The 19,103-nt window shown below is 41.3% G+C and overlaps 2 protein-coding genes across 11 annotated transcripts in view; one reads left to right on the top strand and one right to left on the bottom strand.

Annotated features, from left to right (window-relative positions):
* plaat1 (phospholipase A and acyltransferase 1) overlaps nucleotides 1–19,103 on the bottom strand; it is a 46,087-nt gene that overhangs the window by 5,276 nt on the left and 21,708 nt on the right. The window contains exons 1-3 of one of the 8 annotated variants that reach the window (XM_069897010.1): nucleotides 5,590–5,683; nucleotides 4,701–5,158; nucleotides 2,324–2,456 (exon numbers count right to left, since the gene is read on the bottom strand). The exons of 1 other annotated variant lie outside the window; for it this stretch is intronic. The gene's annotated coding sequence lies outside the window, so the exon portion shown is untranslated. Of the gene's footprint in view, nucleotides 1–2,323; nucleotides 2,457–4,413; nucleotides 4,437–4,700; nucleotides 5,166–5,589; nucleotides 5,706–19,103 lie in introns of those variants that run through there. 6 more of the 8 variants (XM_069897009.1, XM_069897013.1, XM_069897016.1 and 3 more) reach the window with 6 other exon arrangements.
* Nucleotides 4,801–19,103, top strand: part of polr2h (RNA polymerase II, I and III subunit H) — a 28,553-nt gene continuing 14,250 nt past the window's right edge. For 2 of the 3 annotated variants that reach the window (XR_011344229.1, XM_069897018.1), the window contains exons 1-3: nucleotides 4,801–5,000; nucleotides 9,960–10,043; nucleotides 10,770–10,863. Coding sequence is in view for 2 of the 3 variants with exons in the window: in XM_069897018.1 (XP_069753119.1) it covers nucleotides 4,928–5,000; nucleotides 9,960–10,043; nucleotides 10,770–10,863 (251 nt within the window). In the remaining variant the exon portion in view is untranslated. Of the gene's footprint in view, nucleotides 5,001–5,980; nucleotides 6,239–9,959; nucleotides 10,044–10,769; nucleotides 10,864–19,103 lie in introns of all 3 variants that reach the window. The other variant, XM_069897019.1, reaches the window with a different exon arrangement.

Raw genomic sequence — 19,103 nt, 5'->3', positions numbered from 1 at the left:
TATTCAAGATTCTTCTTGAGGTCATTTCCAGGCAGTGGACAAGGAATATCCAATTATGATCCTTCAAATTTTCCATCTCTCCAAAGAACATGGCCTGTTTCTGCTCCGTAAATGGTTATATGGTTAAGAGCCTGATTTTCATTCCGCACTTCATCAGATTAACATCAAAATCAGCGTGTAGCCAATGGGCCGAGTAATCCTCTTTATTAGCTCAGGCAATGGAAAAAAAACATTGCAAGGTCACGTGAAAAAAATAATAATTGGGCAAGTGTTATGGATAATCTAATATCCATGTCAGAGTTCATTTTATTGATATTGGAATATCTTTTTATCATGGATAATAAAAATATATATTGCCAGCAATCATGAAATAAAGATATTGTTTTGATAAATTAAAAATGTCTATGTACATTCCTTTCACAGCTGATGAAAGACATTTGAAGAGTAGACAATGCTTTATCCTTCATGTGCGATCATGCATAGAAAAACATTGAGCTTTTGTATAAATTGTGATGAGTACCTCGTGGTTTCTGGAATGTGCATCAGTCAGGAAGAACAGTATGGAGTGACAATGCTGTTCTAACTCTGAGAATAATTATTGAACTGTTTTATCTTTTTGGTCAACATAGTTAATATTCCTCAGATAAATACAAGTATAGTAAGATTGATGATCATATTAAGATTGAATTTTACATTCAGTTTCAGGGAAAGTGGAATGTGCCCAAGTTCAGTGTTTTAAACTTAAATAAGGCTGATCGTGAGGACATGGAAACTGAGGGAGCTGGTGAATTGGAAAATCAGATTAAGATTCAATCAGTTGAAATATAGTCATTAAAAGTGTTTTTTTTTCCCCAGAATTCACTGAATTGATTATTGCAATGGCAAAGAAAAAATACCGGTAGCAAAAAAAAAGTGTGGTACCAAATTGTAAAAAGCTGCCAGCAAGTTTTTGGATTCGACAGAATATTAAACCTAAATGATTAAAAGATGAACAAGGAATGAACAAAAAAAAAATCAGAGTAAAAAACAAAGCTAGTCAGGACTATTTAAAAAAAATCAAAGATTTTCTGTACATATTTTCTAAAATGTTGAAATTTTTCATGATCCTTTTCATCCACCGTTTCCCCAGCAGAGCATTCCATCATGTGTAATTAATTTTGTTCATAAGTCTCCCTTGAAATTTCACATTCTTACCTTGAAGTTATGTCTTTTTTGACACTTTCATCCTGGGAAAAAGCTTAGCTTCTCGGGAGTCCACCACCTGGGGACATCACTCTGTACCTGATCCCAATAAACCAAAGCTAGTGGGCATGAGGACTCAGGCTGTTTGACAATGGACAGTAAGTTTTGTGAATGGCAGGCATACTTGATGGGCTGAATCTATTTCGGCTCAGATCTCTTATCATCCTAACATAGAACTCGAACATTATAATGGAGATTAAAATTGCATTATGAAATGTGCACTGTGTGAAAGGCATGATGCAATCTGTCAACACCCTGCAAGACCTTGCTAAGATCAAGGCAGATGTGACTTTCATGCAAGACTGTGGCTCCATCTCTGAACTATTGGAGGTAGATGCAATGGTGGCCGTACAGTTTGTCCATATAGTTGGGGGTGGGGAGAGGGTCGTGGAATGATGGTCACCTCTCCAGTCTGTGTATCCTGGTGCTGGGAGGCAACTTTGTAGTTCAAAGGTTAAGGAGGTGATTGGTGGTGTCTGCTTGAGGCTGTATCATTCTGAGAACTTGACGATTCTGGGGATCTGGTTGAGAGTACCAAATTGTGTCAGAAAAATTAGTCAGAACTTATAACAAAGGTCCGTCAGAAATTGCGACTGTGAAAGTGACACTCCCTTTCAATAACAGGGAAGAACCTGTCAACAGATGTGGGGAGCTCTCAGTATTGCTGTGCAAAGTGCAGGTGAAGCCCATTCCCTGAGCCTCCACCCTGGCAGTCACCTGATTCATCTGTGGATCTAGAATGGAATGGATCTAATGGGTAGCCATGTACAAGCAAATTGACAATGAGGACAAATATATACCCAATATGGCCCTCATCATGATAACAAAATGTGGTTGAAGGAGGACCAGGACTGGCAGCTCAAGGATCTGAGGTACCACAGTTACAGGTGTGATAGGAACAGTGAGAAGAGAGGTGTGGGGATGGTTCCAAGATTAGTTAAAAATATCACTGTGGTGTTTTGAAAGGATATTGTTGGAGCATCCCTTCAAAGAGATGCTTCTCCAAGAGAGGCTTCCTTAAAATGCTTCCAATCAAACTGGGTGCTGTTTCTTTAACATGTTGGTCACATCGTCTCTCCACCTGTGTTTTCTGCGGCCACTTCCTCTCTCTTCAGAAGTAGTGAATTTGAGTACGCATTGTCCCAGTCTGCTGTCAGCCACAGTCATCTCCAAGCTTGAAGCTTGACTTGTTAGCTCTTAAAGGGATACTCCCACTAAAATGAAAATGGAGCACATAATATTTTTAATGGTTCCTTAGGCCAGCCACATCCAGATATTTCTTGATTTATTTCAAATAAAAAGGTAAAATCATAGTTAACAACTAAATTGCTCTTTCACATGTATACATATTCTTTGTTATGATTGGCAGTCCTTCGGTTTGAAGACACATTGTGCAGTTAATCTGTGGTCAAAGGTGACTTTGTAGTCCCAGTCTGGAAGCGCAGAGCCTAGCACAATGGGGGCACTGGAAATCTGTTTTTGTAATAACTGGCTGCTGTTTTGTGACACCCTTCAGTTTTCCATCGGTCTTCGGCAGCGCCTGTCTTCAAAACTGCTGTAAGTTTCAAGGCACAGGGCTTGCCAATGGGATCTGTCCGCAGCCGGAGCCTCTAGTTCTCTCGACAGGATGTCACAGTAGTGTAGGGGTTCCTTCGCAGTATCTATACAGCGCTTGTGTGGATGACCTTGAGGTCTCCTTCTCGGCTTCAGTTCACCATAGAGTGGCTGGCGAGGCATATGGTGGTCGTCCATTCTGATGACATGACCCACCCACCGCATCTGGCCTCTGATGGTCAGGAATTCAACGATGATGGACTTCACGTGACCCAAGACCTCCAGGTTGGAGACGTGCTCTTGCCAAAGAATGGAACAAAGGGCGTGCATGTGGAATTTCTCTAGTGTTTGATGTGACATCGGTACAGAGTCCAGGTCTCACATCCATATAGGAGAGAAGGGATGACCACAGCACTGTAGACTTTCAGCTTTGTAGAGATGTGGACGTTGTGTTGATTGAGCCTCCCCGGGGCCTGGCTGGCCTTTCTGATCCTGGAGTCAATTTCTTTGTTCAAAGACCCATCACTCGAGATGATGCTCCCCAAGTATTTGAAGCTGTAATAGTGGTGGAATGTATTCCTGTGACTGATTTTCTTATTTCCCTGGCCTTCCAAATAAAAGAATTCTGACCAGACAATACTCAGAATGCTTGTGACCAACATTTTGATGTCATTGATTTTCCACAAGCATCGATTAATTAGGAATGATGTAATAGTGTGAATACATGGTTTGAAAATTAAGACACTACATTAACAAGGATAATAATGTGTTATATTGTTTTGGGAAACTGCATATTATCTCATTTTTTCTATCCCAATATTTTTACAAATAAAAATGCAAGAAATAATAAATAAAATATATTGAGGCAAATCTTGTTAGTTGGAGGTGGAAATTCTAAGCAAAACCTTTGACGTTCAGCCACTGAAATTTTAGTAATCCTATGTGAGCGTGATTAAACAAACAAGTCTGATTTCAGGATGATTGGATATTCTTTCCAGATGGATTACTAAAATCCACCCATTCTAGAGTACTTGACACACAGGACAATGTTGGGCCTGATCTGATGTAACCTGGTAACACCTTAAATTTCAATGAGAACTGGTTGCGAATTGGCAGCTTTCGAGGAAAGTAAATGATTTTAAAATATCGACTGACTTCAACGTTTTTAACTATTTCTATAGGTTTTAAGTATTTAAATCAGTTAAAAATACTCAACCCATAAAAACATTTTAAGATGGTTAAACCTGCGATTTTTGACAAGAGTCAATGCTCCAGCTTTGATTTCTCTCAGCTCATTCCAGGGTGTGTGGCTCTGCACAACACTCCCACTCGCCTTGCAGCCAGTCTAGGTTCAGGACGTGTGCAAGAACTGTGGCAGCAATTCTGGGAGACAAGCTGGGGGCCCCTCAGCCCCACTGTAAACACTCTTTTCCTCTTTCTGATGAAAGGTTGTCACCCTGAAGTATTCTCCAGGGGTTTTTTTCTCCACAGATGTTGCTGGCTGACTCAGTATTTTGTGTTTTTAAAATTTTTTTGAGCAGTTTCACTTTCCCCCCCTCCCTGGCAGGTCCTATTCGTTATGGACAGTTGCATCCCCTCTACTGAAGGAATTCTCACCTTCACCAACGTTCATCTTCATGCCCCACATTTACAGTCCAATAATGAAAGTATGCAGATTATTTATGATGGCACTCAGTCATGTTACATGAGATTCGCACAATTTGACATGCACAGGGAAAACTCCAGGACTGGTTAGAAGCTTATATAATAAAAAACTATTGGATGATTGCTTGACTTTTTAAAAGCAGTTTAAAGCAGCATATTTTGCTCAAACTATGCATTGTCATCGAACGAATTTCTATTCCAAACCATCGGAAACCCAGTGAATTTCCAAAACTACAAACCGCAGCTGGTCATCTCCAATCTCGACAGCCTTCAGCCAAGGAGTTCGCAGCACAGTCGTGCCTTGATGAAAGATGGCGGGGCGCCAGTCAGGTGATTAGACGACGTCGCCGTCTGGAGACACGCTGCTTCTGCCAGGTCCTCTGAGAAATCGATGGGAACTGGAAGCTGGGCCTGTTGAGTCGGAGCTGGTTGTTTTAAAGTTCATTTTGGCTTGGCCTGGGAAAGGATGGCGGGGATTTTGTTTGAGGATATTTTTGATGTGAAAGATATTGACCCGGAAGGAATAAAGTTCGACAGAGGTAAGGAAAGGCGCGTCTGCTTTATTGAATCAGCCTCGGAGAGCAGTTTCCTCGCTTCCCTTTCAATCTGCCCCAATGTTTAATGCTCGATTGGTCAGACGGCTCATGTGGCTCCACCAGTATTTCCGTGCGGCCATCAGGGATTTAAACGTGTTGGCCTGGAAAGAGACGCAGAGGCACCGCTCGTCCAGCGCCCTGACCAAGAAGGAAACTCCTGGGAATCTGCCACCTCCTCTGATGCTCCTCCCTCCTCTCATCTCCCAGCTTGCTGGCTGCTCGAGCGGTGAACTTGGGCTCCAGCCCCCACCCCCCTTCCCCCCCACCCCTTCCCCCCCACCCCCCCTTCCCCCCCACCCCCCCTTCCCCCCCACCCCCCCTCTCCCCCACCCCCCACCCCCCCCTCTCCCCCACCCCCCCTTCCCCCCCACCCCCCTTCCCCCCACCCCCCTTCCCCCCCACCCCCACACCCCCCCTCTCCCCCACCCCCCCACCCCCCTTCCCCCCCTCTCCCCCACCCCCCCACCCCCCTTCCCCCCCTTCCCCCCCACCCCCCTCCTCCCCCACCCTCCCCAGCTCTAGTTCCGAATACCCGAGGCCCCTGGGGAACTCTACATGCGATCGGCAGCCTTGTCCTCTCGGGTCATTCTCCAGCAATCGACTGAGAGTCCTTCCCGTTTACCCTCCTGTGCGGTCTTCTCACGGGGTTTTCTTGCCAGTGCTCCTCGACCTAGTGAATATTTCCAGTAGCTGCATCACTGCCTGGCATGAGCAGAATTCCCTGCAAAAGGCCATGCCAGGACATGGCTCTGTCCTTGTCACTGGCATCGGGAAAGAGGAACAGGTGCCACCACCAGCTTCAGGAAAGAGTCCTGAATGATAAACTCAGTCAGAGACACCTTTAAAGACATTATTTGTTGGTGAATATCTATTTTCTGTATTGCACAGTTTGTTTGAACTTCCTTCTTGTTTACCTTTTCTAGAGTACTTTTTAAAAAAAAAATGACCAATAAGTAGATATTCTGGATAAAAGAATCTGAGGGTTGTATGTGATGTCATGCCACCACTGATCACCAAGACCTCCCAACTGCTGCTGCTGATCCCCTACACCAGGGGTGTCAAACTCAATTTCACGGAGGGCCAAAATTAAAAACTTGGACTAAGTCGAGGGCCGAACTAAATATTTATTGAAAATTTTCAACAACATCTGCATGTTTTCTCTTCTTTCAACATATGTAATGGTAAACTTTTTCTTATTAAAATCAATGTTTAATAATAGTTTTGGATAAACTCTTTCCAGAAGCATTAACAAATGAGAAATAAAATATTCAATCAATAATATTTCTCTATAGAGGATTTGTCAAATGTTGCTAGTGTGCTGTCGAATAGTAAAATCTGAGGGCTATTGACAATGTAGAATAACATGATTCCTGAAACAATCCAATGGGTGACTGATTGTGGGCATGAACTCTAGCAGGGTTATTTGCCATGCCCTTTTTCCATTGGTACAGATATCCTTTGATTGACACACTTTTCAAGTTTTATGCCTAATGAGCTTGTATCCAGGTGCAGGACCATTTTTAACTAGGAATATATTGATCACTGTGACATGAAACTATTGGAAGATCGTTTTATCCTGAGATTAAAGTTCATAATCCTTACTCAGGCCTGTGTGCGGGAGGGCGGGGTTTGCGGGCGATCGGGTTGGACGACGACAGTGCGGGGGCATCGGCTCTCGCTGCAGGGCGGCATCTCGGTGGATCAGCGGCCCCGTCACCGTGAGTCGCGGATCGGCCTGCGGCAGGGAGGGGGAGTGGGCAACGGTCCTGGCGAGGTCAGGCCCGAGGCCTCCGGTTCTGGGCGCTGGGAAGCGGCCTTGGCTTCCCCTGACACCGGCCAGGCCCCAAAACCAGAGTCCACTGTGAGACCCTGCAACATAAACAGAGGAGGTGGGGGTGATTAGCAGGCTGACGCCAATGCATTCTGGGATTTGTTGTATTACTGTGCATGTGCTATACTGGCGCGGCGGCCTGCGGGCCACCTCTAATACATTTTTGAAATGATCTTGCGGGTCAAATATAATTATATCGCGGGCCAAATTTGGCCCGCGGGCCAGAGTTTGACATGTGTGCCCTACACGAACCCACTGCTGATCCCTGGGGAGGTTTCCCGGGCCGGTGAACACTCAGTGGCGAGTTGGCGGGCTCCTGTCTCCCCAGTCACCTGAGTTCTGACTTCGAATCCTTCTCCAGGCCTACTGCACAGGCACACCGGGGACGTAGGCCGAGGGGAGGATTCAGAGTCGGTGTCCAATGTGTCAGGGAAGGAAGACCACTGAGCCCGAAGTCCTGCTCCTGCCCGGGAGGCCTCTCGGGACATGGGATTCTTTCGACTGCCTAGGGCTGGGAGACAGTGGTGTGCAGTGTGAGAGGGGGAGTTCGAGAAAAAATTCAATATGGGAAGGTAAAGAAGAAATGGAAACAGAGAAGGGAGGGAGTTTCCTGAAACGAGGACAATCGTTCTAATTTCATGTTAAATGAATTTTTTTTTCAACCTGTGAGGTCAGTTTGGTTCTGGGGAAAAAAATTCAGATAAATGAAGATTTCGGAGAATCCAATTTGGATAATCGGAGTTGTATTGTCCAATCTCTACTCTCAAAACTCACCTATTGCCAGCTCCTTCCCTTTATATGATATCATCTAATCAAACACCTCTTGCTCCCTTTTGATTTAACATGTAATTTTTCAAAATTTTTACTTTCTTTTTTTAAATCATCATTTCAGAATCAGAAAAATCAGAATTTATTGTCATGAACATGTTTGATACTCAGTGTTTTGCAGCAGCATTATTTTGCATTACACGTGCAAAATTTGCTTTAAATTACATTTCTGTAAATACACTATTAATAAATTAGTGCAAAAGAAGAGAAAAGGTGAAATAATGTTAGTGGTTCATTGTCCAATCAAAAATCTGATGGTGGAGGGGATGAAACTTTTATATCATTGGGTGGCTCCTGTACTTCCTTTCTGATGGTCGCAATGAGGAGAGGGCATGGCCTGGGTGGTGAGGATCCATGATGACAGAGGCTGCTCCCTTTAGTCAGCGCTTCTTAATGGAGTGATGACTTATTACCAATAAGTATCATTCTGCCTCAACCACAGGAAAAAGAATCTCATGGTTGATGAGATGTCATGTTCGCACTCTGATAATAAATCTGAAATCTCAATCTGAAAATCTGACTTAATGCCCACCCAATATGGTACTGGCTGAGTTCACAACTCTCTCACCCTACTATCAATTCTTGAACTACTCCTTTTTTATACCAGAATAGCAGTTATTCCATCAATGCATCAACTTCCCTTTCTCAAAAATCCCAATTTTAATACAACATGGAAGCAGTACTCCATAGAACAATACTTAGTTGTGGGATTAAGATCTAGGATTAGGTTTATTACAGGGTTTTTTTTTGCAGCATAACCAAACTAAGTTTTATGGCCTTTAAACCTAAGTAAAATTCTAAACCTACTTCCAGTTAGAGTAAAATCGCTGCATTATACCAAAATGTATAACTTCTCACTTAATGCTATTGAATCTTTCATAACTGGATTAATCACATACATATTGTGACTGCAGGTGTAAATATAAGGCTGGGCGATTTGCTGCCAATGTCTTAAATGTCTCAATTGCACCATAACTAATTTTACTGAGGAGGCTTGCCACAATTTCTTAACATAAATTAGAAATGAAGAAGTGCTGGTAATTTTTCAGGCACCTTTGTCCCATGAATAAAGAATTTGCTTGAAATTGATGCCTCTGAACTTTAGATGTTAAATGAAGTGTGTGTTATGAGGGAATGTTTGGTAAGAGATGAGATGTGATCTGTTTGGTGAAGCAGAAATGGGGAGGGGAGGTGGCTTTGTAAAGAGTAGCTGAAATGCCTATTTTTAAATACTGCAGAATATACTAGAGCCACAGAAGTTGACAGAAAAGAACTAAGCCTTTTGGCCCAAACTTGACCATGCCTGTGTTTTGCTCATATTCTCTCAAATATCTTTTCTATTTATCATCTTAATTCAAATTATATATGCTATTATAGCCTTTTTTGAATGAATTACCTGTTTAGCTGCAGAAAATAAGAAATTTGGTGCACATGTGCATTTTATTATGTATTTAACAGTAAGCTCATTATCATCAAACCTTATCTAAATATCTTTTGATTATTCCAATTGTCCCTGTTCCTACCAGTTTCTCTGGCAGCTTGTTCCATATACTATCCTCTATGTGAAGAAGGTGTCCTTTTAAATCTTAACCATCACTTTTAATCTAAGCATTTTGGGTTGCAGGGGAAGATGGGGGAGGGGTGGTGAAGGCCATGGCTGTTTACCTTATCTATGCTCCTAGTGATTTTATAACCTGCTCCTATATTGCAAGGAAAAAAATCTCTGGAATCCATCCAGTCTCTCTTTATTTTCAAGCCTACCAGTCCTGGCAATTGTGAATCCTTTCTGCACCCCTTTTCAGTTTAACAATCTTTCCAAAGCTGGGTGTCCAAACTGCGCACAATACTCCAGTCTCACCAACATCCTGTACAATTGTAACATGACATCCTTGTTCTTGTACTCTGCCCTGACCAATGAGGCAAGTGCACTAAACACGTTTTTTAATCACCCTATCTATCTGTGTCGGCACATTTGTGGAAATGTTCTGTGATACTCCCCAGGTTCTGACAATTCACTATGTTAATTCTGCCTTGGTTTATCAACCAAAGTCAAATGACCTGACCTCATCTAGTATGTTAATTATAAATGTACTGCTCATTTCTATGTTGCTCCGATGAATTTTCAGAAACTGTAGCTGTACTTTGTAAATTGTGAAATTAGTTACAGATTGTTGACAAGATGACAATTGAATGCAATATTTACACATTTTTGGCAGATAATAAGATTATTGTTGTCTTTACAGTTTCTCGCCTACACTGTGAGAGTGAATCCTTTAAAATGGATCTGATACTTGATGTAAACATTCAGATTTACCCTGTTGAACTTGGTAAGCCACTGTAATTATCATTTTAAATTTGAAAAACTAACTTTTACTTATGGCACGGTTGACGTAATGGTTAGTGCAAAGCCTTTGCAGCGCCAGTTATCAGGACCGGGGTTTGAATCCCATGCTGTCTGTAAGTGGCTTATACGGTCTCCCCATGTCTGCGTGGGTTTTCCCCAGGGGCTCTGGTTTCCTCCCACCATTTGAAACGTACTGGGGGTGTAGGTTAATGGGGTTGTAAATTGGGCTGCGCAGACTTGTGGGCCGAAATGGCCTGTTTACCGTGCTGTATAATCTAACAAAAAAATGACATCCATGAAACCAAGGTTACATGAGATATCATTAGTGTTCTATTTGCTGCAGTTCAGAATTATTTATTTCAAAATGACACGTGAAAGTATTTCAGTTTATGAATTGTGTTCATTTGAATTAAGCTGATTATTGATTATTTGATTATTGATTATAAACTTTGATTATTGATAACATGGATGTAATAAAATCTTCCATTTTTACTGCATTGAATATGGTGTGGTTAGTTTATTTGGATTCAAATTGGAGAGATACCTTGTTTGATCAAAGAAATAATTACAAATTCAGTCCATTGTAGACAAAATACAAATCAAAATGCATGTTTTGAATTTATGTTTTTATATGAGTCTTTTGTTCACTAGGGAAGGACTTTAAGTCTTAATTTTATTGTGCTGATCACTGAAAGCTTTTGTTTTACAGGTGACAAATTTCGTCTTGTAATAGCAAGTACTTTGTATGAAGATGGAACACCAGATGATGGAGAATACAATCCCACAGATGACAGGCCATCAAGGTACGTACAATTATACAATCAAAGCTTTGAAGGAGCTTTTTAGCATATTATGAGATGGCATCTCTTTAAATTAAACCCAATTCCTGTGTTACAAATTTACAGATTTTTGTGTTTTACTTCTTGTTTTCCCCCTCAGCTTTGATTTTCTATCTTAGTTAAACTATTCATAGAACATTACAACATAGTACATGCCCTTTAGCCCATGATGTTGTGCCAACCTCTATAAACCTATTCAACTAATTAAATCTTCCCTATCTTGCATATAATCCTCTATTTTTCTTGCATCCATCTGTCTGTCTAAGTCTTTAAATGTCCCTATTGTACCAGCCTCCACCACCACCCTTGGCAAAGCATTACAGGCACCCCACTACTCTTGTATTTTAAAAAAAAAAATTTAAGCCTGGCATCTCCCTTAAACTTTTAAACTCCCCTCATCTTGAACACTTACCCAGGAAAAGGGTGTTAGTTGTCCACCCTATCTATGCCTCTAATCTTGTAGAGTTTTTCATAACTCTGTTACCTATCATCCTTTATCACTCCAAAGAGAAAAGTCTAAATTTAAATTTTAGATATATACCATGGCAACAGACCATTTTGGCCTACGAGTCCATGCTGCTCAATTTACACCCCATTAACTTGTACCCCCCAGTATGTTTTTGAACAGTGGGAGGAAACTGGAGCCCTCAGAGAAAACCTACACAGACACAGCAAGAACGTACAAACTCCGTAGGCTTCAAACCCTGGTCTGATCCTGATTGATGGTGCTGTAAAGGCATTGCGCCAACCAAAAATTTTAGCTTCATTAATCTTGCCTTATAAGACTCTCAGTTCCATTATTGTAAGTTAGCATTAAATATCTTGCAACCACCCTTTTCAGATATCTACATCTTAATACTGAATAACATAGTTACTTCAAGACTTCTGCCTGGCTCATTTTTAGTTTCTTGTAAATCCGTTTTTTCTGGTGACATTTCTATTGCAACAATAAAGGGTTTCTAGTTATTTATGCCATTTAAATATGGTTTTGAACATTTTTATGCCTTGCATTATAAACTTGTGATATGATCCTGCCTCCATCATAAATTCAAGATTGGACTTGTTTTCTGATAATTCCAGTCAATTCAGTACATTTGTGATAATGAAGCTACCCTTACTAGCAGATAGCAGCAACTTCTACTTGTGTGTCATCTTTTTAATCTAAAAAATATTCTTCAAAGGAGTTTTATTGAAGAAAGGTTTATGGTAAACTATATTAGGAAGCTTGAAGGAGCAAAGAGAAATAGAAACAGGTGGTTATAGATGGACTTCGAGTACTGGAGCTTTGGCAGCCTGTGACGTGACGACTAATGACAGAAGGATGGAGATTGAAAGGATTGTCGAGATGCAGAAGATCAAAAGCAAGAACTTTAAAATTGTGGTCTGGCTTAACTAGGAAGAAATGAATGTCAGCAAAGGCAGAAATGATAGGAAATGGAAATTGATGTGAGGAAAAAATGCATGCAACAGTTGTGATGAGCTTGGAGAATGGAGCATAAGAAACTACTGAGGAATTTGTTACTCAACTCAAGAAAATGGATCTGAATAGAAGTTTTATTAACAGATGATTTAATGCAGGGAGAGTATTAGGTTATGTCATGTGGTTGTAATTTAGCCGGCTTAATGATGTGAATGAGGAGTAAAATTCATCTTGATGACAAATATGATAGCAAAGTCGTGACCATTCTTGTCAATTTTGAGTTGGAGGTTTGGAAATGAGGTTTGTGTGGAGGACTGCTATCTGAAATAGTAAACAGAGAATTGCAGAGATATATTCAACTAGTACATACAACCAAAGCAGCAGGACGTCCTGCTTTGCGGAAACTGCCAAAATGTTTGGCCTGGAAGTCAGCCTGAAGAAAACTGAGGTCCTCCATCAGCCAGCTCCCCACCATGACTACCAGCCCCCCCACATCTCCATCGGGCACACAAAACTCAAAACGGTCAACCAGTTTACCTATCTCGGCTGCACCATTTCATCAGATGCAAGGATCGACAATGAGATAGACAACAGACTCGCCAAGGCAAATAGCGCCTTTGGAAGACTACACAAAAGAGTCTGGAAAAACAACCAACTGAAAAACCTCACAAAGATAAGCGTATACAGAGCCGTTGTCATACCCACACTCCTGTTCGGCTCCGAATCATGGGTCCTCTACCGGCACCACCTACGGCTCCTAGAACGCTTCCACCAGCGTTGTCTCCGCTCCATCCTCAACATCCATTGGAGCGCTCACACCCCTAACGTCGAGGTACTCGAGATGGCAGAGGTCGACAGCATCGAGTCCACGCTGCTGAAGATCCAGCTGCGCTGGATGGGTCACGTCTCCAGAATGGAGGACCATCGCCTTCCCAAGATCGTATTATATGGCGAGCTCTCCACTGGCCACCGTGACAGAGGTGCACCAAAGAAAAGGTACAAGGACTGCCTAAAGAAATCTCTTGGTGCCTGCCACATTGACCACCGCCAGTGGGCTGATAACGCCTCAAACCGTGCATCTTGGCGCCTCACAGTTTGGCGGGCAGCAGCCTCCTTTGAAGAAGACCGCAGAGCCCACCTCACTGACAAAAGGCAAAGGAGGAAAAACCCAACACCCAACCCCAACCAACCAATTTTCCCTTGCAACCGCTGCAATCGTGTCTGCCTGTCCCGCATCGGACTGGTCAGCCACAAACGAGCCTGCAGCTGACGTGGACTTTTTACCCCCTCCATAAATCTTCGTCCGCGAAGCCAAGCCAAAGACATACAACCAAAATAACAAGAATGCTTGATGTCACCCAGGACATGTTTATTTGGTCACCTGGCTTGATTCTTCAGCATCTCCATTAGAAATGTCCTTTTCCTACAGAATGAACAATTAATGGAATTTATCAAATTTAACTACAGTATTATCTTTCTTGTGGCATCCACAGGATGTTGTAAGAACATCATATCTGTGAGCTTGCTTCAAGTTGTACAGCATCTGACTTGGATATATTTTATTATTGTATCACCATTGTTTTGCCATTAACCTGTATTCTATATCTAATGCCATTTGCACATTTTGTTAAGGAACTTTAATACTTTAATACATGGCAAACTTTGATACTTTATCTCACATCTAGAGTAAACCATATAGTTTTGATTTGTTTACGGTGGGTGATGTAAAGTGTAATAAAAATAGATCACCATCTTGAAGACTCTGGTTACCTTAACGAATTTGAATTGGGTTCTTTTACTCAAAAGCGGAGGATTTAATTGTATTGTATTCCTATTTTTAATGAAATAGAATTGTGGCTGACATGCAAATTAAGAGCTGGAGTTGGTAACTCGAGCCTTTTAGAGTGCTCAGTCTTTAAGTTACATGATGGTTGATCTGATTAGTATCTCAGCATCACACTCACCTATCCCAACAGTCTTTCATCCCCCTAATCCCCTTTATTATGGTGAATCAATCAAGATTTCTATAAAAGATTTAGACTCTGCTTCTATCATTCTTTAAGAAATAATACAAATGACCCGTAATATTTTGAAAGGGTTTCACTTTATCTCCCACAAGGAGCATCCTTGAGATCTCAGATCTCATACATTGTTGTCTTTTACATTTCTCATGCTGTAACAGCAGATATAAAATTAGTCTGTCTAGTCTTTCATCATTAGGCAACAGGTACCAATTTAGTAACTACACCCCTCCCCTTTTGAACTGCTTCTAATATTTACTAAAATTGGGAAATGTCAGAGAAAATTCAACAAAATTGCATTAAAGTTACGTAAGTGTGGATTTTTTTTCATTCACCAAGGGTCACTGATCTTTGGAACAAGTTGTAGGAATATGCAGTGAATGGGTGGATTGTTTGCAAATTTACAAAAGCAAATTAGATAAATTCCTAAATAGCAAAGGTTACAATGTACAAAAGTTCATTTCATTATTATGTGATGCATCTCCTTGGTTTCTGAAGTTTATTTGATTACCTTAAGAGTTTGAGAGAACTTTTACATTTTTCTGGATTATCCCATCTAAATTAGCTTTTAAAAACCTCTCCCAAGATTTTTCTATTTATAAATCAAAGTTGTGGAACTATGTATCCAAAGTGAGTACAGTGTGCGATTCATTATATATTTAGCTACTGACTGAGGATGAAGTGACTAGTGAAGGTGATGAGAGTCAGTGTTGAATTGTACTATCATAGGCTCAGACAGGATTATTTAATCCAAATAATTGTAAAACTGATCTGAAAAATACATTTAATGGTGTTTTAACAGGACCTGAAATTTTGTGTCCCTGAACAGTTTACGGGATTATATTTTTCACAAATATCCTTTTCTCTGGAAAAATAATTTTGAAATATTTCAGTGCTGTTGGTTGACTCTGCAAATACTTAAGAGAAGGTTGCTTTTTGAACAGACTGCTGTGAATCTATTTGACAAACTTTAGATGTAAAAATGTGTCTTTTGGTGTCGTTGCCAAAATATCAGCTTGAGTTTGAGGTCTTTAAAAGCCTTCAAATGTACACAAGTACACAATGGTAATGAATTTATGCTGAGCTTTAGCCAGTTTAAAAAAAGTAAACATGGAATATCACAACCTTGCTATGTTGTGCACAATTTGGTATTACAATTCCATTTCTGCGAGAATTTCATTGATTTGGGGAATTGATAACAAAAAAAAATTACATGAAGTGCTGCCTCAAAGGTTCCAAATTTTATCTTATGTATGATATTGAGATGTAAAATACTATCTATTTTTAAGGCTAAGTGCTCAAAAACACTGGATCAATCTCTTTCTGTCCCCAGCAGCCTGTGTTAGATGTTGCTTCCATGAAATTCTTAACATTACCAGACAATTGATTAAGAATTAGAATGTGATTTGGCAAATCTGACTTGATGTTAAAGCCTTTTAAAAGGTGCTTTAAATAATTGTACAGATTTTCCAAATATATTCCACAACATATTTCTATCAATTCAATATTTAGCTTTGGTTATCATTTAATTACCCTGCATATTTTGCTCATTTCCTTGCAAATCAAATACATTATTTTATTTTGTGTATTTATCTTCATTTCTATGCTATTCTTTCCTGAAGGCTGTGACATTGTTGTACAATGGAAAATTTCACTTTTGTATCTTGCTAAATCTCCATTATTTGTAATGAACTATGGCAATAAGTTTTGACAGAAAATTTGACTCTACAAGTTTGATATAACTTATCGCTTCTCTTGTCGAAGATTCACATGTATTTTCCCACATCATTCAACTTCCAAGAACTGTTACTGTTCTGGCTAGCTGTTCCTTCTCATATAATTACTACAATACCTGAAGTGCATGTAATTAGAGACTTTTGATCCTACAGATACTGGAATCTGGAGCAAACAAAAATCTGCTGGAGGAATTTGGGAGGTTAAGCAGCATTAAAGGCTGATGTTTTGGGTCAGAAGCCTTTATTGAAAATTGAGAAATTTGCTCAAGCAGATTAATATGTCTTCTTTGGTTTGGCTTTGCGGACGAAGATTTATGGAGGGGTAAATGTCCACGTCAGCTGCAGGCTCATTTGTGGCTGACAAGTCCGATGCGGGACAGGCAGACACGGTTGCAGCGGTTGCAGGGGAAAATTGGTTGGTTGGGGTTGGGTGTTGGGTTTTTCCTCCTTTGTCTTTTGTCAGTGAGGAGGGCTCTGCGGTCTTCTTCAAAGGAGGTTGCTGCCCACCGAACTGTGAGGTGCCAAGATGCACAGTTTGAGGCGATATCAGCCCACTGGCGGTGGTCAATGTGGCAGGCACCAAGAGATTTCTTTAGGCAGTCCTTGTACCTCTTCTTTCTGCACCTCTGTCACGGTGGTCAGTGGAGAGCTCGCCATATAACACGATCTTGGGAAGGCGATGGTCCTCCATTCTGGAGACGTGACCTACCCAGCGCAGTTGGATCTTCAACAGCGTGGATTCGATGCTGTCGGCCTCTGCCATCTCGAGTACTTCGATGTTAGGGATGAAGTCGCTCCAATGAATGTTGAGGATGGAGCGGAGACAACGCTGATGGAAGCGTTCTAGGACCCGTAAGTGATGCCGGTAGAGGACCCATGATTTGGAGCCGAACAGGAGTGTGGGTATGACAACGGCTCTGTATACGCTAATCTTTGTGAGGTTTTTCAGTTGGTTGTTTTTCCAGACTCTTTTGTGTAGTCTTCCAAAGACGCTCTTTGTCTTGGCGAGTCTGTTGTCTATCTCGTTGTCGACCCTTGCATCCGATGAAATGGTGCAGCCGAGATAGGTAAACTGCCAAAATGTTTGGCCTGGAAGTCAGCCTGAAGAAAACTGAGGTCCTCCATCAGCCAGCTCCCCACCATGACTACCAGCCCCCCCACATCTCCATCGGGCACACAAAACTCAAAACGGTCAACCAGTTTACCTATCTCGGCTGCACCATTTCATCAGATGCAAGGATCGACAATGAGATAGACAACAGACTCGCCAAGGCAAATAGCGCCTTTGGAAGACTACACAAAAGAGTCTGGAAAAACAACCAACTGAAAAACCTCACAAAGATAAGCGTATACAGAGCCGTTGTCATACCCACACTCCTGTTCGGCTCCGAATCATGGGTCCTCTACCGGCACCACCTACGGCTCCTAGAACGCTTCCACCAGCGTTGTCTCCGCTCCATCCTCAACATCCATTGGAGCGCTCACACCCCTAACGTCGAGGTACTCGAGATGGCAGAGGTCGACAGCATCGAGTCCACGCTGCTGAAGATCCAGCTGCGCTGGATGGGTCACGTCTCCAGAATGGAGGACCATCGCCTTCCCAAGATCGTATTATATGGCGAGCTCTCCACTGGCCACCGTGACAGAGGTGCACCAAAGAAAAGGTACAAGGACTGCCTAAAGAAATCTCTTGGTGCCTGCCACATTGACCACCGCCAGTGGGCTGATAACGCCTCAAACCGTGCATCTTGGCGCCTCACAGTTTGGCGGGCAGCAGCCTCCTTTGAAGAAGACCGCAGAGCCCACCTCACTGACAAAAGGCAAAGGAGGAAAAACCCAACACCCAACCCCAACCAACCAATTTTCCCTTGCAACCGCTGCAATCGTGTCTGCCTGTCCCGCATCGGACTGGTCAGCCACAAACGAGCCTGCAGCTGACGTGGACTTTTTACCCCCTCCATAAATCTTCGTCCGCGAAGCCAAGCCAAAGACATACAACCAAAATAACAAGAATGCTTGATGTCACCCAGGACATGTTTATTTGGTCACCTGGCTTGATTCTTCAGCATCTCCATTAGAAATGTCCTTTTCCTACAGAATGAACAATTAATGGAATTTATCAAATTTAACTACAGTATTATCTTTCTTGTGGCATCCACAGGATGTTGTAAGAACATCATATCTGTGAGCTTGCTTCAAGTTGTACAGCATCTGACTTGGATATATTTTATTATTGTATCACCATTGTTTTGCCATTAACCTGTATTCTATATCTAATGCCATTTGCACATTTTGTTAAGGAACTTTAATACTTTAATACATGGCAAACTTTGATACTTTATCTCACATCTAGAGTAAACCATATAGTTTTGATTTGTTTACGGTGGGTGATGTAAAGTGTAATAAAAATAGATCACCATCTTGAAGACTCTGGTTACCTTAACGAATTTGAATTGGGTTCTTTTACTCAAAAGCGGAGGATTTAATTGTATTGTATTCCTATTTTTAATGAAATAGAATTGTGGCTGACATGCAAATTAAGAGCTGGAGTTGGTAACTCGAGCCTTTTAGAGTGCTCAGTCTTTAAGTTACATGATGGTTGATCTGATTAGTATCTCAGCATCACACTCACCTATCCCAACAGTCTTTCATCCCCCTAATCCCCTTTATTATGGTGAATCAATCAAGATTTCTATAAAAGATTTAGACTCTGCTTCTATCATTCTTTAAGAAATAATACAAATGACCCGTAATATTTTGAAAGGGTTTCACTTTATCTCCCACAAGGAGCATCCTTGAGATCTCAGATCTCATACATTGTTGTCTTTTACATTTCTCATGCTGTAACAGCAGATATAAAATTAGTCTGTCTAGTCTTTCATCATTAGGCAACAGGTACCAATTTAGTAACTACACCCCTCCCCTTTTGAACTGCTTCTAATATTTACTAAAATTGGGAAATGTCAGAGAAAATTCAACAAAATTGCATTAAAGTTACGTAAGTGTGGATTTTTTTTCATTCACCAA

Source organism: Narcine bancroftii, chromosome 9 (genome assembly GCF_036971445.1).
Source record: "Narcine bancroftii isolate sNarBan1 chromosome 9, sNarBan1.hap1, whole genome shotgun sequence".
In the NCBI taxonomy this organism is placed as follows: domain Eukaryota; kingdom Metazoa; phylum Chordata; class Chondrichthyes; order Torpediniformes; family Narcinidae; genus Narcine; species Narcine bancroftii.
This window is presented reverse-complemented; position numbering and strand designations above follow the sequence as displayed.